At 44.2% G+C, this 12,792-nt stretch overlaps 1 protein-coding gene across 3 annotated transcripts in view; it reads right to left on the bottom strand.

The window, feature by feature from the left end:
- Nucleotides 1–201: 201 nt before the first annotated feature.
- The window catches only part of asic1b (acid-sensing (proton-gated) ion channel 1b), a gene marked incomplete at its 5' end in the record, with an annotated part of 514,910 nt that continues 502,319 nt past the window's right edge, over nucleotides 202–12,792 (bottom strand). For all 3 annotated transcript variants that reach the window (XM_084316401.1, XM_084316399.1, XM_084316400.1), the window contains 4 exons: nucleotides 202–1,820; nucleotides 4,754–4,861; nucleotides 6,060–6,139; nucleotides 7,391–7,482. In XM_084316401.1, coding sequence (XP_084172527.1) covers nucleotides 1,725–1,820; nucleotides 4,754–4,861; nucleotides 6,060–6,139; nucleotides 7,391–7,482 — 376 coding nt within the window. In that variant the 3' untranslated portion in view covers nucleotides 202–1,724. The remainder of the gene's footprint in view (nucleotides 1,821–4,753; nucleotides 4,862–6,059; nucleotides 6,140–7,390; nucleotides 7,483–12,792) is intronic.

The following is a 12,792-nucleotide window of genomic DNA, read 5'->3' on the forward strand; positions in this document are numbered from 1 at the left end:
CAAAGTAGCTATAATTGGAAAGTACATTTCTGCCCGTTGCCGTCTTGTGGATTCAGCTGGCGAGGGAGTGACAAAATAAAGACATCAAAGTGGACCGAGAAGATTCCGCTGATAATAATGAAACCTCAACAGAAGAACAATTTCCAAAAATGATATATACATTTTATTTATGCTTTGTTAGATAAATAGAACAGCCTGGAAGATGGAGTCAGGATTATCAGGCAATATTGAGTTATGCAATTTTTTTTCTTCTTCCTTTTCTTTTGTATTAAAGAAAACCAACTGAAAAGAGTCTGATCAACACGATAATTCTCACATTGATAATATGACAATATATCAATAAGAATAGTACCTTTTTTTTCTTTTTACATCACCTCTACATATTGGCGGTATTGTGCTTTGATAAGACATTTGCAACTAGAACACAGATACAGATACAGCCCCACGGAACTTAGAAGAGGATTAGAGCAGTCACCCAAGAACTCACACCTCATCCCTCAGTCAGAGAGATTAGAATGAATGAGGGGGGGGGGGCACACAATCAAACACATCTCACAACTCATCAAACACACGTGGAAATGTAAGAGGGGAAAAAAACTGAGTCTGAGTCATCTCAACTAAACACAATCATTATGCACCTGTGCACTCACATACGCACACGCGCACGCACACACACACACACACACACACACACACACACACACAGCACGCACGCACGCACACACACACACACATTCACACAAATGGGAGCATCATCTTCCTTTACCTGTATATCATTGAGGCAAACTTGGCAATAATAATGATAATAATAACAGTAATAATAACTGTAATAATAACAACAATAATAATAATAATCATTAAAAAAGAAAAAATTGATATAAAATGAAATACATGCACTGGACAAATACAAGCATGCATTTACAAGATGAGACCTGAAATGTTCACCGTACATGTTTACTAAATGGTAGATAATGTAGCTCTACCACCACCATCATCATCATCATCATCATCATCATCACCACCACAACCAGTCATTCCCAGACACTTTCACATTTATCGTATCATGTTGACTTGAACCATTTATGAAGAGATAGATACATTCTCATAATGAATTACACCGGGTTCCGAATGTTGTCCTAAGGGCCATTGCAACAGTTCCAGATGTTGCTACCTGTACAGCGGGGCTGGCACTACATTTCACTATATCCCCCCCCAGCGGGCCAGTGTTCTGTTGATGGCCATGTGTTGGCTGTGGCGCCTAAAGGCATGTGGATCTCCGGTGAGCAGGTGTCTATGAAGAGATTCCATTTGTTTTGAGTGAGAGGTCCATGTTCGCAAAGGCTTCTCCAGTGAAGAGCATCCCTTTTTTTTTACGGCAGTAAAAACCCGGAACCCCAGAGATCAACATTCTACAGTCTTTTATGAAACATTCTTAAAGAGAACGTTCTAAAAAAAAAAAAAAAAAAAAAGATTAACAGATATTTTATGTTTGGAATATATTCTCCCATCGGTCTCGGGTCTTTGTCGTTTTTAATTTGTATTTTCTTTTCTTTTCTTTTTTAATTGGTCTGTTTATTTGATTCCCTCCTATGAAAAGGTTTGTCCGTTGGAATTAGTTTTACAGTACATGGGATCCTCTCCTCTCCACCTCGGATAGTCTCGTTGTATGGTTGGCTTTGGTTGCACACGCTGCAAAGCTTCCGCGCTCTCGGCGGCGGACCTGCTCAGCATGTGAAGTCTTCAAAGTTGCCCTGGGCCGGGTGGTGAGGTAGCATGTTGGCAGGATACGTGGAGGGTGTATGCACGTTCTCACAAGGAGCCTAGTAGAACATGAGAGAGAGAGGGAGAGAGAGAGAGAGACAGCATCAGTATCTCTGGAGGGAGTAGTCAACAGCTCTACACGGCAACGGTTGGCAAATAAGAACATAAAAAATAGATAATAATAGGATAAGAGATAAAAGAGGTTTAAGCACACTATTTTAATTAAAATCTTTAATCATTATTTTATGTTTGTATTTCCATGTCATGTATACGGCATGTCGTGCCAAAACAGCTTGTTGAATTAAATTGGAGAGACATAAAGGGTGGAGAGAGAGAGAGGGAGGGAGAGAGAGAGGGAGGGAGAGAGAGAGGGGGGTCATCTAACAGTATGCTGGGGAACTAAAGGGATGTCACAGGCAGAGAAGATGAAATGCAACAGAGAGCGATAGAGGGGGATGATCAGTCAGAAGGAGAGAGAGAGAGAGAGAGAGAGAGAGAGAGAGAGAGAGAGAGAGAGAGAGAGAGAGAGAGAGAGAGACAGGGCTACAGTGGCAGGTATGCAGACAAATAACCTCACATGGGAACCTTTACACCCTAGATGAAAACAGGGGAGCCAAAACAAATGTATAGGTGAGAAAAATAAAATAAAAAGACAAATAAATAAAAATAAAAGTAATAAACAAACTGCCAGGAAAGTGCCATAGGAACAGCCAGGTGAAAGGGAAAAAGAGAGACTGAACAAAAGAATCTTAACGAATATAGCTACCCATGCTACCTGCACAGAGAGGTGGACGACGTTCCACTGTTATGAATAAATAATAATGTATTATTGTTCTCCCCATATTTTCTTGTCTCTTTTGTTAATAGGAACTGAAAAGCAGCCTTATTCACTGTGTCCATGGAAACAACCATGAACTGAGTTATAAAGGTATGATTTCCTCATGCAGAAAAGACATAAATTGATTGATTGAAAACTTTATTAACATATTGCAGAATGGGTACAGTACAGTATAGCTCAAAACACAATTGTTAAGGGGATGCAGACCAGAGAAAGACTTTCGTCTTGTTTACATCAGGGTCCCCCATTTTCAATTCATAATGAACTAGCACTATAGTCTGTTTACATTTCTGATAACTACATCCCTGCATAACTCATAAATGTTCAAGCATTCAAGCATGACAAGCTTAATTTTTTTTTTATCCACTTTTTCTCCCATTTTCTATATTTTCTCCCATCCCAATTTCGTATCATCCAATTCAACCCTCCCCTGTCACGAACGCTGTTTCTTGCCTCCCACAAGCCGGCTGCAATGTGGACTAAGTCATACATAGCACAAGTCCCCTCCGGTACTTGAGGTAACAGCAGTCGCATCTTTTCACCTGCGCAGCTCGATCTCTCAGTGGCGAGGAGTAACACGTGGGAGGCTCACGCTGCCCCCGACACTTCCTGATTCTACTGCGCAGGCGCACCAACCGACCTGTAGGAGTCGCTGTCCACAACGCCCGATCCCCACCCATCAGTTTCCCACCCCCTAATACGGCCAATGTGTATTAGTATGAACGACCAGCTAAACTGAAAGCAAATGTGGAGCGCTGGGCTCGAACAGGCAAGCCCAGCGTCTCCAGATTTCGTGGCGAGCGCCTTGCCCACTACGCCACGTAGCCGCCACGCTTAATTTTAGTTTATTTATTATTATTTTTTTTTATTGGTCTTTTTCCCCCTCCATTTTTCCTCAGATTTTCTCCCATCCCAATGTTAGTCGTATGCCAATTCCCAGTCCCTTCCTGGTCGCTGCGCACTTACCCCCCACAGTCAGATCATCTGGGAGAGTGGAGGCTACCACGTGCTTCCTCCGACACACGTCCAGCCAATCACCGCTTCTTTTCACCTGGCAGCGCGGATTCTCATCGAGAGGGCGTAGCGTGTGGGAGGACCACACTATCCCCCTCAAGTCCTATTCGCGCTTAGCAGGCGCCCCGACCGAACTGTAGGAGTCGCTGTTTACAACGACCCGGACCCACCCCGCCAGCTTCTCCCACCCTCCAATACAGCCAATTGTATTGGTGCAGACGGCCAGCCAAGCTGGTGACAACCCCGGAGCTGTGAGCTGGATTCGAACAGGCTCACAGCTCACAGCTCCGGGGTTGGTGACGAACGCAATCTCCGCTCGGCCACCTAACCGCCTTTTAATTTTAGTTTATTAATGATACTCCGTATACACCCAATTGCTGCATTTTCTTTCAAAATAATTTGGTTGTGGATGTCACATTTTTTGTACAAAAATGAGTACACATTTTTGCTATCTTGGGTGTTTAGCAGTCTGTGATGTACAGGCAAAGAGACAGGAAGAATGTGTAGCTACTTTTTATAAAAATGTTTCCTCTTTTTTATAAATTTTTCTTTAATAAATAATTAAATAAAAAAGGTGAATGAAAGAAAATAGAGCAGAGCAGAGTCAGCCGTCTTCCCCTTCTCTGTGCCCAGTCAATTAGAGTAAACTGGTTCAATTTACACTTGGAAATCAGCTAGCTGTTACACCTTCTGAAGCTCTAATTTTTGCTTTTCCCCGCTGGCTCTGTCCACCATCTGTGATTAAATTCAAACCCTCTGCGCTCTCCCTCTGTCACTCTGACACCCTCTCTCTCCCTCTCTTTCTCTCTATCTCATCTCGCTCTCCAATCTCTTTTGTTCGCTCTCTAAACTTCTCTCAAATGATTTCACCTTCACTGGTGACCTCCGAGTCCTCTCTTTCAGCCTCTTTTTCTCTGCTCGCTCCCCTCCCTCTTTCAATCCGCTCACAGCTCAGGCTGGTACGTAAAGTGTGTGACCATTGTCGCAGCCATGCAGTCTGACACAGTGTGTCGCCATCGCAGCCATGCAGTCTGACACAGTGTGTCGCCATCGCAGCCACACAGTCTGACACAGTGTGTCGCCATCGCAGCGCTGCGTTCTGACAGTGTGGGATACTTAGCGGTATAGTGGGCTACTAACGTGGCGCTTCACGTCGTCCAGGCTCAACACGGCCCCTCGGTCGTTGTTGTTGCTGCTGCTGCGTTTGTGTTTCTTCTTTGTACATCGACACAACTTGTACTTGATCACCTGCGAATAGGCAAACACACACCAGACGTGACTTCTCAGCGTCAAAGCAGTTGCTGTTTCTGTTCTGGAGCGCAGCCAGCAACTCAAGAGGGTTCTTTAGTGTGTGTGTGTGTGGGGGGGGGGGGGGGGGGGGGGGGGCTTTAAACACTCAAGCCCACGCACGGAACAATCGTATCAAATTGCATGGCTCCAATTCCAATTGATTGTGCACATCTATAAATACCTTCCCATGACGTCCGTTGTGAACATGAATGAGTGGGTTGACACACTCACCCGCGCCCCCCCCCCCTCCACCCCCACCCCAACCCATTATCACCCGCCACCTCCATGCACACAAACACCCACATGCGCACACCCACATGCGCGCACGCACACACACACACACACACACACACACACACACACACACACACACACACACACACACACACACACACACACACACGAATACACAGACAAGCATGCATGTTAACACACTCAAAATCATTTTCAGCTTCAATCAATCACTCACCAACACACTTGTGCAAAACATTTAACGTGTTTCTGGACTGCATTAGCAACTAGTATGAAGTACGTGACAGGGAGATTCCCTGATGAGAATGGATGGGCGCAGTTGACACATCCTAACTAAGGTGAAATATAATGCATCCAGCGCCGCCGCTACCATGATGTGTGTTTCAATGTTCATGACGCTCATTGAAAGACACCATTTCATGGCAGAATGTTTTGAGATCCCTTGGTCACATTGTATGACATAGCTTTTGTGTATGCGGAACACCAGAGCGGAACCGATATTTAAATAGGAAAGAAATCGGAAAAACACAGAGAAGTGGAAAGAATCCTAGGGTATACTGTATTCTCAGAGCTGTATGAACAAACCGTTGGAAGAGGAAGACTGGGTCCCTGGAACACAGTTTATAGCTAGAGATCTACCTGAAAAGTTACTGTTTCACTGTGGTTGTTTACAGTTGACCATAATTCACACGGGCTGCCATTTTGCTCTTATGCTCAGGTTTGTACATTTTGTTTACAAACATCCAAATAAGTATCACCTAGGCTTACGTTTGGTTCACAGTGCCTCAAAATTATTTTGTTTTCATTTATGATGACTAAGAACTACTTATATGTAGCTGTAACTGTAAAGCAATTATATTTTTGATTTGTGATATGTAAAAGAAGACAATTAGATATTTCTCACCTCATACAGATAGTCAAAGATCTCAAGGATAGTGAGGATACTGGCTCCGATGAAGAGGCCCATCTGACCTCCGATATCACCTGGAAGCCAAGTCAAAGAGAGAAGACAAATCATGTCAAGACACCCGTCTCTTCTCCACTGTCTCACTACCCCGTCCCATCCCTCAGTGTAAAGAAACTTTGCGTTCTATGTAAATCAAATTTATTATGATCATTATGTATCATGCATTATGAATTAGAGTAGCATAAATCAGAGTCTGCATATTAATATGAATTAGTTCATATGAATAATTTTTTTTAATCCACTTTTTCTCCCCATTTTCAAATGTTCTCCCATCCCAATTTCGTGTATCCAATTCTTCCCTCCCCTGTCTTGATCGTTGCTAGACTATGCCTCCCACTGGTCGGCTGTAGTGAGGACAGAAGCCTTGCATCACATGTCCCCTCTGATACACGAGGAGGCAGCCTATCGCATCTTTTCGCACTCTCAGTGGCGAGGAGTAATCGTCGCATCGGCGTCACCAAACCGACCTGTAGGAGTCGCTGTCCACAACGTCAAATCCCCACCCCCCGGCTTTCCCACCCTCTGAACGACCGGCCAGCCGGTAGCAATGGCGAGAGCTGGGCTCGAACCCAGCGTCTCCTGCGTAAGAGGCGAGCGCCTTGCCCACTGCGCCAATCAGCCGCCCTTAGTTCATATGAATCATAAATGTCTATATTTATCGTGGCATAGTGGTCCAAAATGTGTTAAAACGGAAGAAACCCTTACGAGAAAGTATCATGGTAGTTTGATGGTCATTTCAGTTTTACCGGTATTTATTTATACAATGGCAACAACTGAAATGACCATCAAACTACCATGATACTTTCTCGTAAGGGTTTCTTCCGTTTTAACACATTTTGGACCACTATGCCACGATAAATATAGACATGTTATCACCATGTTAAAAGTAATCTATCGCCATGGTACCACTCTTGCACTTGAATATTACCATAGCATAATCCAATTATCCAACTATGATACTGATGGTATTATCGCGGCGTTTCCATAATTATTTTGGGTCACTCTCACTACCATACTTGTAAAAATTATGGAAATACCATGATAGCTTTTTGGAATTACCATGCTACCTTTCTTATAAGGGAATGTTGCATCTGTAAAACATGCAGGATTAATATGAGGAGTTCCTGCATGACAGGTTCCTACATCCACGGGGGACCCGGGCCCCTCGTTATAAAACTGCAGGCTCTGGAGGAGCTGTCACTTTGGAGTAAAAGAGTCTGTCAGACTGCATATTGCATATGATCTATTCTTAAGGAGACACTTCTCACCCAGGAGGCCCGCCAGTTCGTAGGCTTTCTTCTGCTCGATGGTTTCGTAGTTCAGGGCTTCAAAGAAGATATCCAACACCAGTATGTTATCGCTGCCAACAGAAAGCACAAAAACAACCTCTTTACGTCCCACATTTAAACACTCCTCTGTTCAAATCATAAACACGCTTCACATGCCTCGTGTCCTCGGGCCGAGAAGACAGCTTTGATGTGTTATTTTTAATTTGCAGACGACAGAGCTGATGTCTCACGTCGAACAAACAACCCCCCCCCCCCCCCCCCCCCCCCACCGGATCCTTTCCTCCAGGAGGCTCTAGTCATCATCATCGAGGGAAATGATGACAGTTGTTTTGACTCTGCACATCATGTTATTTCCGCTGCCCGTGACTTCAGCGCAGAAAAGCTAATGGAGATTCATTATAGAAAGCCCGGGGCTGGTCAGATTATACTTTTTTATTTCTGAATATCCACGGAAGTCAAGATAATAGACGTGCAACTTTACCACCGGGTAAGTCAAGACTTCACAAGACTTTGATCTGAGATCAAAAACTACAACTTGACTTTGTTCTTTTTATACTTGCCAGGTAAATGTTTTATGGCTACAATTAGTTGACAAGGAATATGATAACTAATTTAGGAACCAAAGGGGGGGCAGGGATACTAATAAAGCTGCTGGGCAAGTTAAAAGTAGCAAAATGCTAACCCCAATGCTGTACATCTGCTCCCATATGCAGGAACCTTTTGTTCACAGTGGCCCTTGGGGGAGTAGCATTCAGGGAGTGGTCTGGATGTGGAGTGAAATGTGTTAGGGATGGGGTCTTCATATCAGCCGGGCAACCCCCAGAACCAACTATTACAGATACCTTCAGGCTTGTGACTTTGTGAAAAAGATATTTTCTGCCATGAGATGAATGTGAACCGTTGGACATGGTCCTGAGGAGTGGTATCTACAGTGTATGAGATCATACAAAGGGTGGCATCTCCTTCATTCAACTACATCAAAGGGAAATGGGAGGAAGAGTTGGGATTAGAAATATCAGATGTGGACTGGCAACAGGCAGTGGACTTAATACATTCACCATATGTGTGTAGTTAAGCATGGATTGGTGCAATTTAGGGTGCTCCATGGATTGCATTTATCAAAATTGAGACAAATTGGCAAGAATCTACCCCGGGGCCGACCCATCCTGCCCTCGGTGTAACATGGTTCCAGCCAATATAAGCCATATGTTCTGGGCCTGTCCTAAATTTAAAGAGTTCTGGGCGGGAATTGCAACCTTCTCGTCCATTTGCGATAAGGATATAGAGCCCAGCCCCCTGACAGTGTTTGTCTTTAGTGTAGCACTGGATGAGTCACAATTGACGATGAACCAAAGAGAGGCAATAGCTTTCTCTTCATTATTAGCAAGGAGATCGATATGGTTTAATTGGATAAAGACAGTCCCACCATCCCATAGGTGCTGGGTAGAGGAGGTGATGACACACCTCAAGCTGGAGCACCTTAGATTCACCCTGAAGGGTTCTACTAAAAAAGTATTTATTATAAGGTCTGGCAGCCTTTCATTTCTTATTTTGAGCATGATTTCCCACTAGCCTTGGCATAGGTGGAGGCTCATGCTGGCATAGTTCATGCTCTCCCCCCCCCCCCCCCCTTCTATTCTTCCCTCTCCCAACCCCCTGCCGACCTTCCCTTGAGTGCTCGTGACTGTGTGGGTGTATGTGTTTGTCAGTGTGTATGTGAGATGTCTTGTCTGGGTGATACAGTATGTCTTGTTAAAAATGATAATGTATTTATGTAAATTCTGTGAAAAACTCAATAATAATAATAATAATAATAATATAACAATAACCTTGATTGTTATTAATCCCAACACTGCACAGTTGGCAATGTGCAAATACAATATAAATACAAAGCACTCTTTTATATACCATTTTTTTTATCTACTTCCAAGAGGAAAACTAATGTAAACATACAATCATAAATACACTTCAATCATCAGTTTAGCCAACTTCAATGAAATAAATGAAATAAAATGAATTAAAGCCAGATGGAGGTAAACACTAGGTAAATACAAGGTAAATATGAGGTAAATACAAGGCAAATACTAGGTAAATAGAAGGTAAATAATAGGTAAATACTAGGTAAAAACTAGGGATGGGCATTTGAAGGTATATCAATATTTGAATATTATATTATATATTATATCACATAATCATCTTTCCATTTACTAGTCGAATAAATAACCAAATCCAATTTCTTCAACTATTGATCCAATTTGTTCAACTATTGATCCAATTTGTTTGTGAACATGGAAAAACCCAGTAGGCTGAATTGGTGCACTTAATACAAACACAACCATCAGCTGGAGTCAAATACCCACGTCATTCCGTATAGTTAATTATTTTAATAACCCATGGCCATCCCTAGTAAATACTATTGAGCTACTGATTACATAGTAGCATCCACTGCGCTGAGGTAGTGAGGGCGGGGAGGAAGGAGGGAGGAGAGAGTGGATCTGCCTGAGAGAAAGAAGGAGAGAGAGTGAGAGTGAGAGTGAGAGACAGGGCAAGCTCTTGACCTATACTGATTATAGATATTAGCAGCCTATGTGCTTGAGGGAATGAGGCCGCTCAATTAGGGGTGTCTTACTGCCTGACTGGTGAATCCCCTGCCAGACATTTTGTTTTCCACCGTATTCAAATATTAATGTTAACGTTTTTCCAAGTCACAGAGCATTAACATACTGTAAACATAAGCAGTCTGGATTCACTCTTTGCCAATTTGCTCCTCATTCGCGGGTCCAGTCGTGCATAAGGTGTGTAGTCTGTGATGTCTTTCACATGTTCTCACCGCTTATCTGAGCTGTCTCTGACCAGAGCTGCTGTCATACAGAGAAGTGTGTGTGGGTGTGTGTGTCTGTGTGTGTGTGTGTTTGAGAATGTTTATGCATGACTAAGAGGTGTGCATTTCTTTATGTATGATCACATGTGAGATCATGTGTGTGTGTGTGTGTGTGTGTGTGTGTGTGTGTGTGTGTGCCTCTTTTCCATTGCATAGTACCTACTTGACTCTACCCTACTCTACTCTACTCGCTTTAGGTATCTGGTACTTCGTTCCTTTTCCACTGCAGGTAGTACTCAGTTTGTCTCTGTGTGGGGAGGCGGGGCCGCTGGCGTACGGCATGAGAGCTCCATGAGCATAGCGGGAGCATGTGTATGTTCCCCGGGTCCTATGTTCCCCGATTGATTGATTGATTGATTGATTGAAAATTTTAGACCACCAGCCCTGATTCCAAACTCTAACCTTAACCAACTTCGATTCGATTGGAATACTGACAAAGCCATACTTGGTCATTTACTGTACAACTGAGTTAGGACATTTGTAGGGGCCGGGGAACATAGGACCCGGGGAACATAGGGATGATCCCAGCATAGCTATGTCCGTGAGGGCTTGGAGCAAACCAGAGTAAACACAGTTTCAATCAATCAATCAATAACAACATTAACCAGACTCTCGTTGTGTCTATACTGCTAACGCTAACGTTACCTCTCATTGTGTCTATTCTACAAGCTTTAACGTTACCTCTCGTGTCTATCTGCTAACGTTAACGTTAGCATTAGCATTAGGCTAACAACAAGCTTTAACGCTACCTCTCGCGTCTATCTGCTAACGTTAGCATTAGGTAATAACCGGTTTAAAATGGATGGTGATTACCTCACGTTGTGTCTATTCTACTAGCATTAACGTTCCTTGGCACAAACAATCAATAGCGAGTTATATTGATCACGCTATGTACGCTAGCCATGCTAAAATGCAAGCACATTAGCACCTAAGCTAACAACAAGCTTAACAAATCAGCGATCTGTTTGTGAGACTAAACTCTCCGCTTGGTGGCAAATTGTGTTGATGTCGGTTTTGTTTCATCAATAAATGAGGCAGAATACACAGTGAATCTATCCTTTTTTGTTTATTGCACTTGTTCCTGCTGCAAACAAATAATGAATCCTAAGCGAGGCATTAAAGATGGCGGCTTTCTGTTTTTGTGCAGACGCTCCAACGTGTGATGCGTCTCTCTTCTGACCAATCAGTGGTCTGCAGTGTTTCACGTCACTTTTCTGGTACCACTTCTACTCGCTTGGAACCTCGACAGAGCAGGGACTAAAAAAGTACCCAAAAAGTACCCAAAAAGTACCTGGTACCATTCAAAAGAAGCAACTTAGCCCCATTCAAAAGAAGCAACTTCCCCCATTCAAAAGAAGCAACTACTCCCATTCAAAAGAAGCAACTTAGCCCCATTCACCCCAGTATTGTCTGGTGTGATGTGAAGGGAACCTCAGTGTGAAGTGCTTTGAGAAGCTAGTGAAGGACTACATCTGCTCCTCCCTCCCCATCAACCTGGACCCCCTGCAATTTGCATACCGCCCCAACAGGTCCACGGAGGACGCCATAGCCCATGTGCTGCACACAGCAGCATCACACCTGGACAAGAGGCAGGGGAACTATGTGAGAATGCTGTTAATTAACTACAGCTCAGCATTCAATACCATAGTCCCCTCCAAACTCATAGCCAAGCTCAGGGACCTGGGCTTTAACTATGACCTCTGCCAGTGGGTCTTGGACTTCCTGACGGGCAGACCCCAGGTGGTGAGAGCAGGCAACTGCACCTCCTCATCCATCACTCTCAACATAGGGGCCCCCCAGTCCCCTCCTCTACTCCCTGTACACACACGACTGTGTGGCTCAGCGGAGTAGCAATACAATCATCAAATTAGCTGACGACACAGTGGTGGTGGGCCTGATCTCTGCCAACGACGAGAGGGCCTACCTGGAAGAGGTCAAGGTCCTGGCGGGATGGTGCCAGGAAAACAGCCTCTCCCTGAACGTCAGCAAAACAAAGGAGATGATTGTGGACTTCAGGAGGTCGGGGGTCAAGGACTACAGCCCCCTCAGCATCGACGGGGCACCGGTTGAGAGAGTCAACAGCTTTAAGTACCTCAAGCCTACATATCCGAGGACTTGACATGGACCACACACATTGACAGTGTTGTGAAGAAGGCACGACAACGCCTCTACTTCCTCAGGCGCCTAAGGAAGTTCCAAGTCAGTCAGAAGATCCTTAAGAACTTCTACTCATGTACAATAGAGAGCATCTTGACTGGCAACATCACCTCCTGGTTTGGGAATAGCACTGCACAAGACCGAAGCAGACTACAAAGAGTGACACGTTCAGCCGAACGCACAATTGGAGGGGGGCTCCCCACCCTCCAGAACATTTACAACAAGCGTTGCAAGGGCAGGGCTAAGAGAATCATTAAAGACTCCAGTCACCCGAACAACTGCCTCTTTGAACTGCTGCGGTCAGGCAAGCGATACCGGAGTCTCAAGGCGAGCACAGAAAGAC

The sequence above is a fragment of the Notolepis coatsorum genome (assembly GCF_963971535.1).
Source record: "Notolepis coatsorum genome assembly, chromosome: 6".
NCBI classification, from domain to species: Eukaryota; Metazoa; Chordata; class Actinopteri; order Aulopiformes; family Paralepididae; genus Notolepis; species Notolepis coatsorum.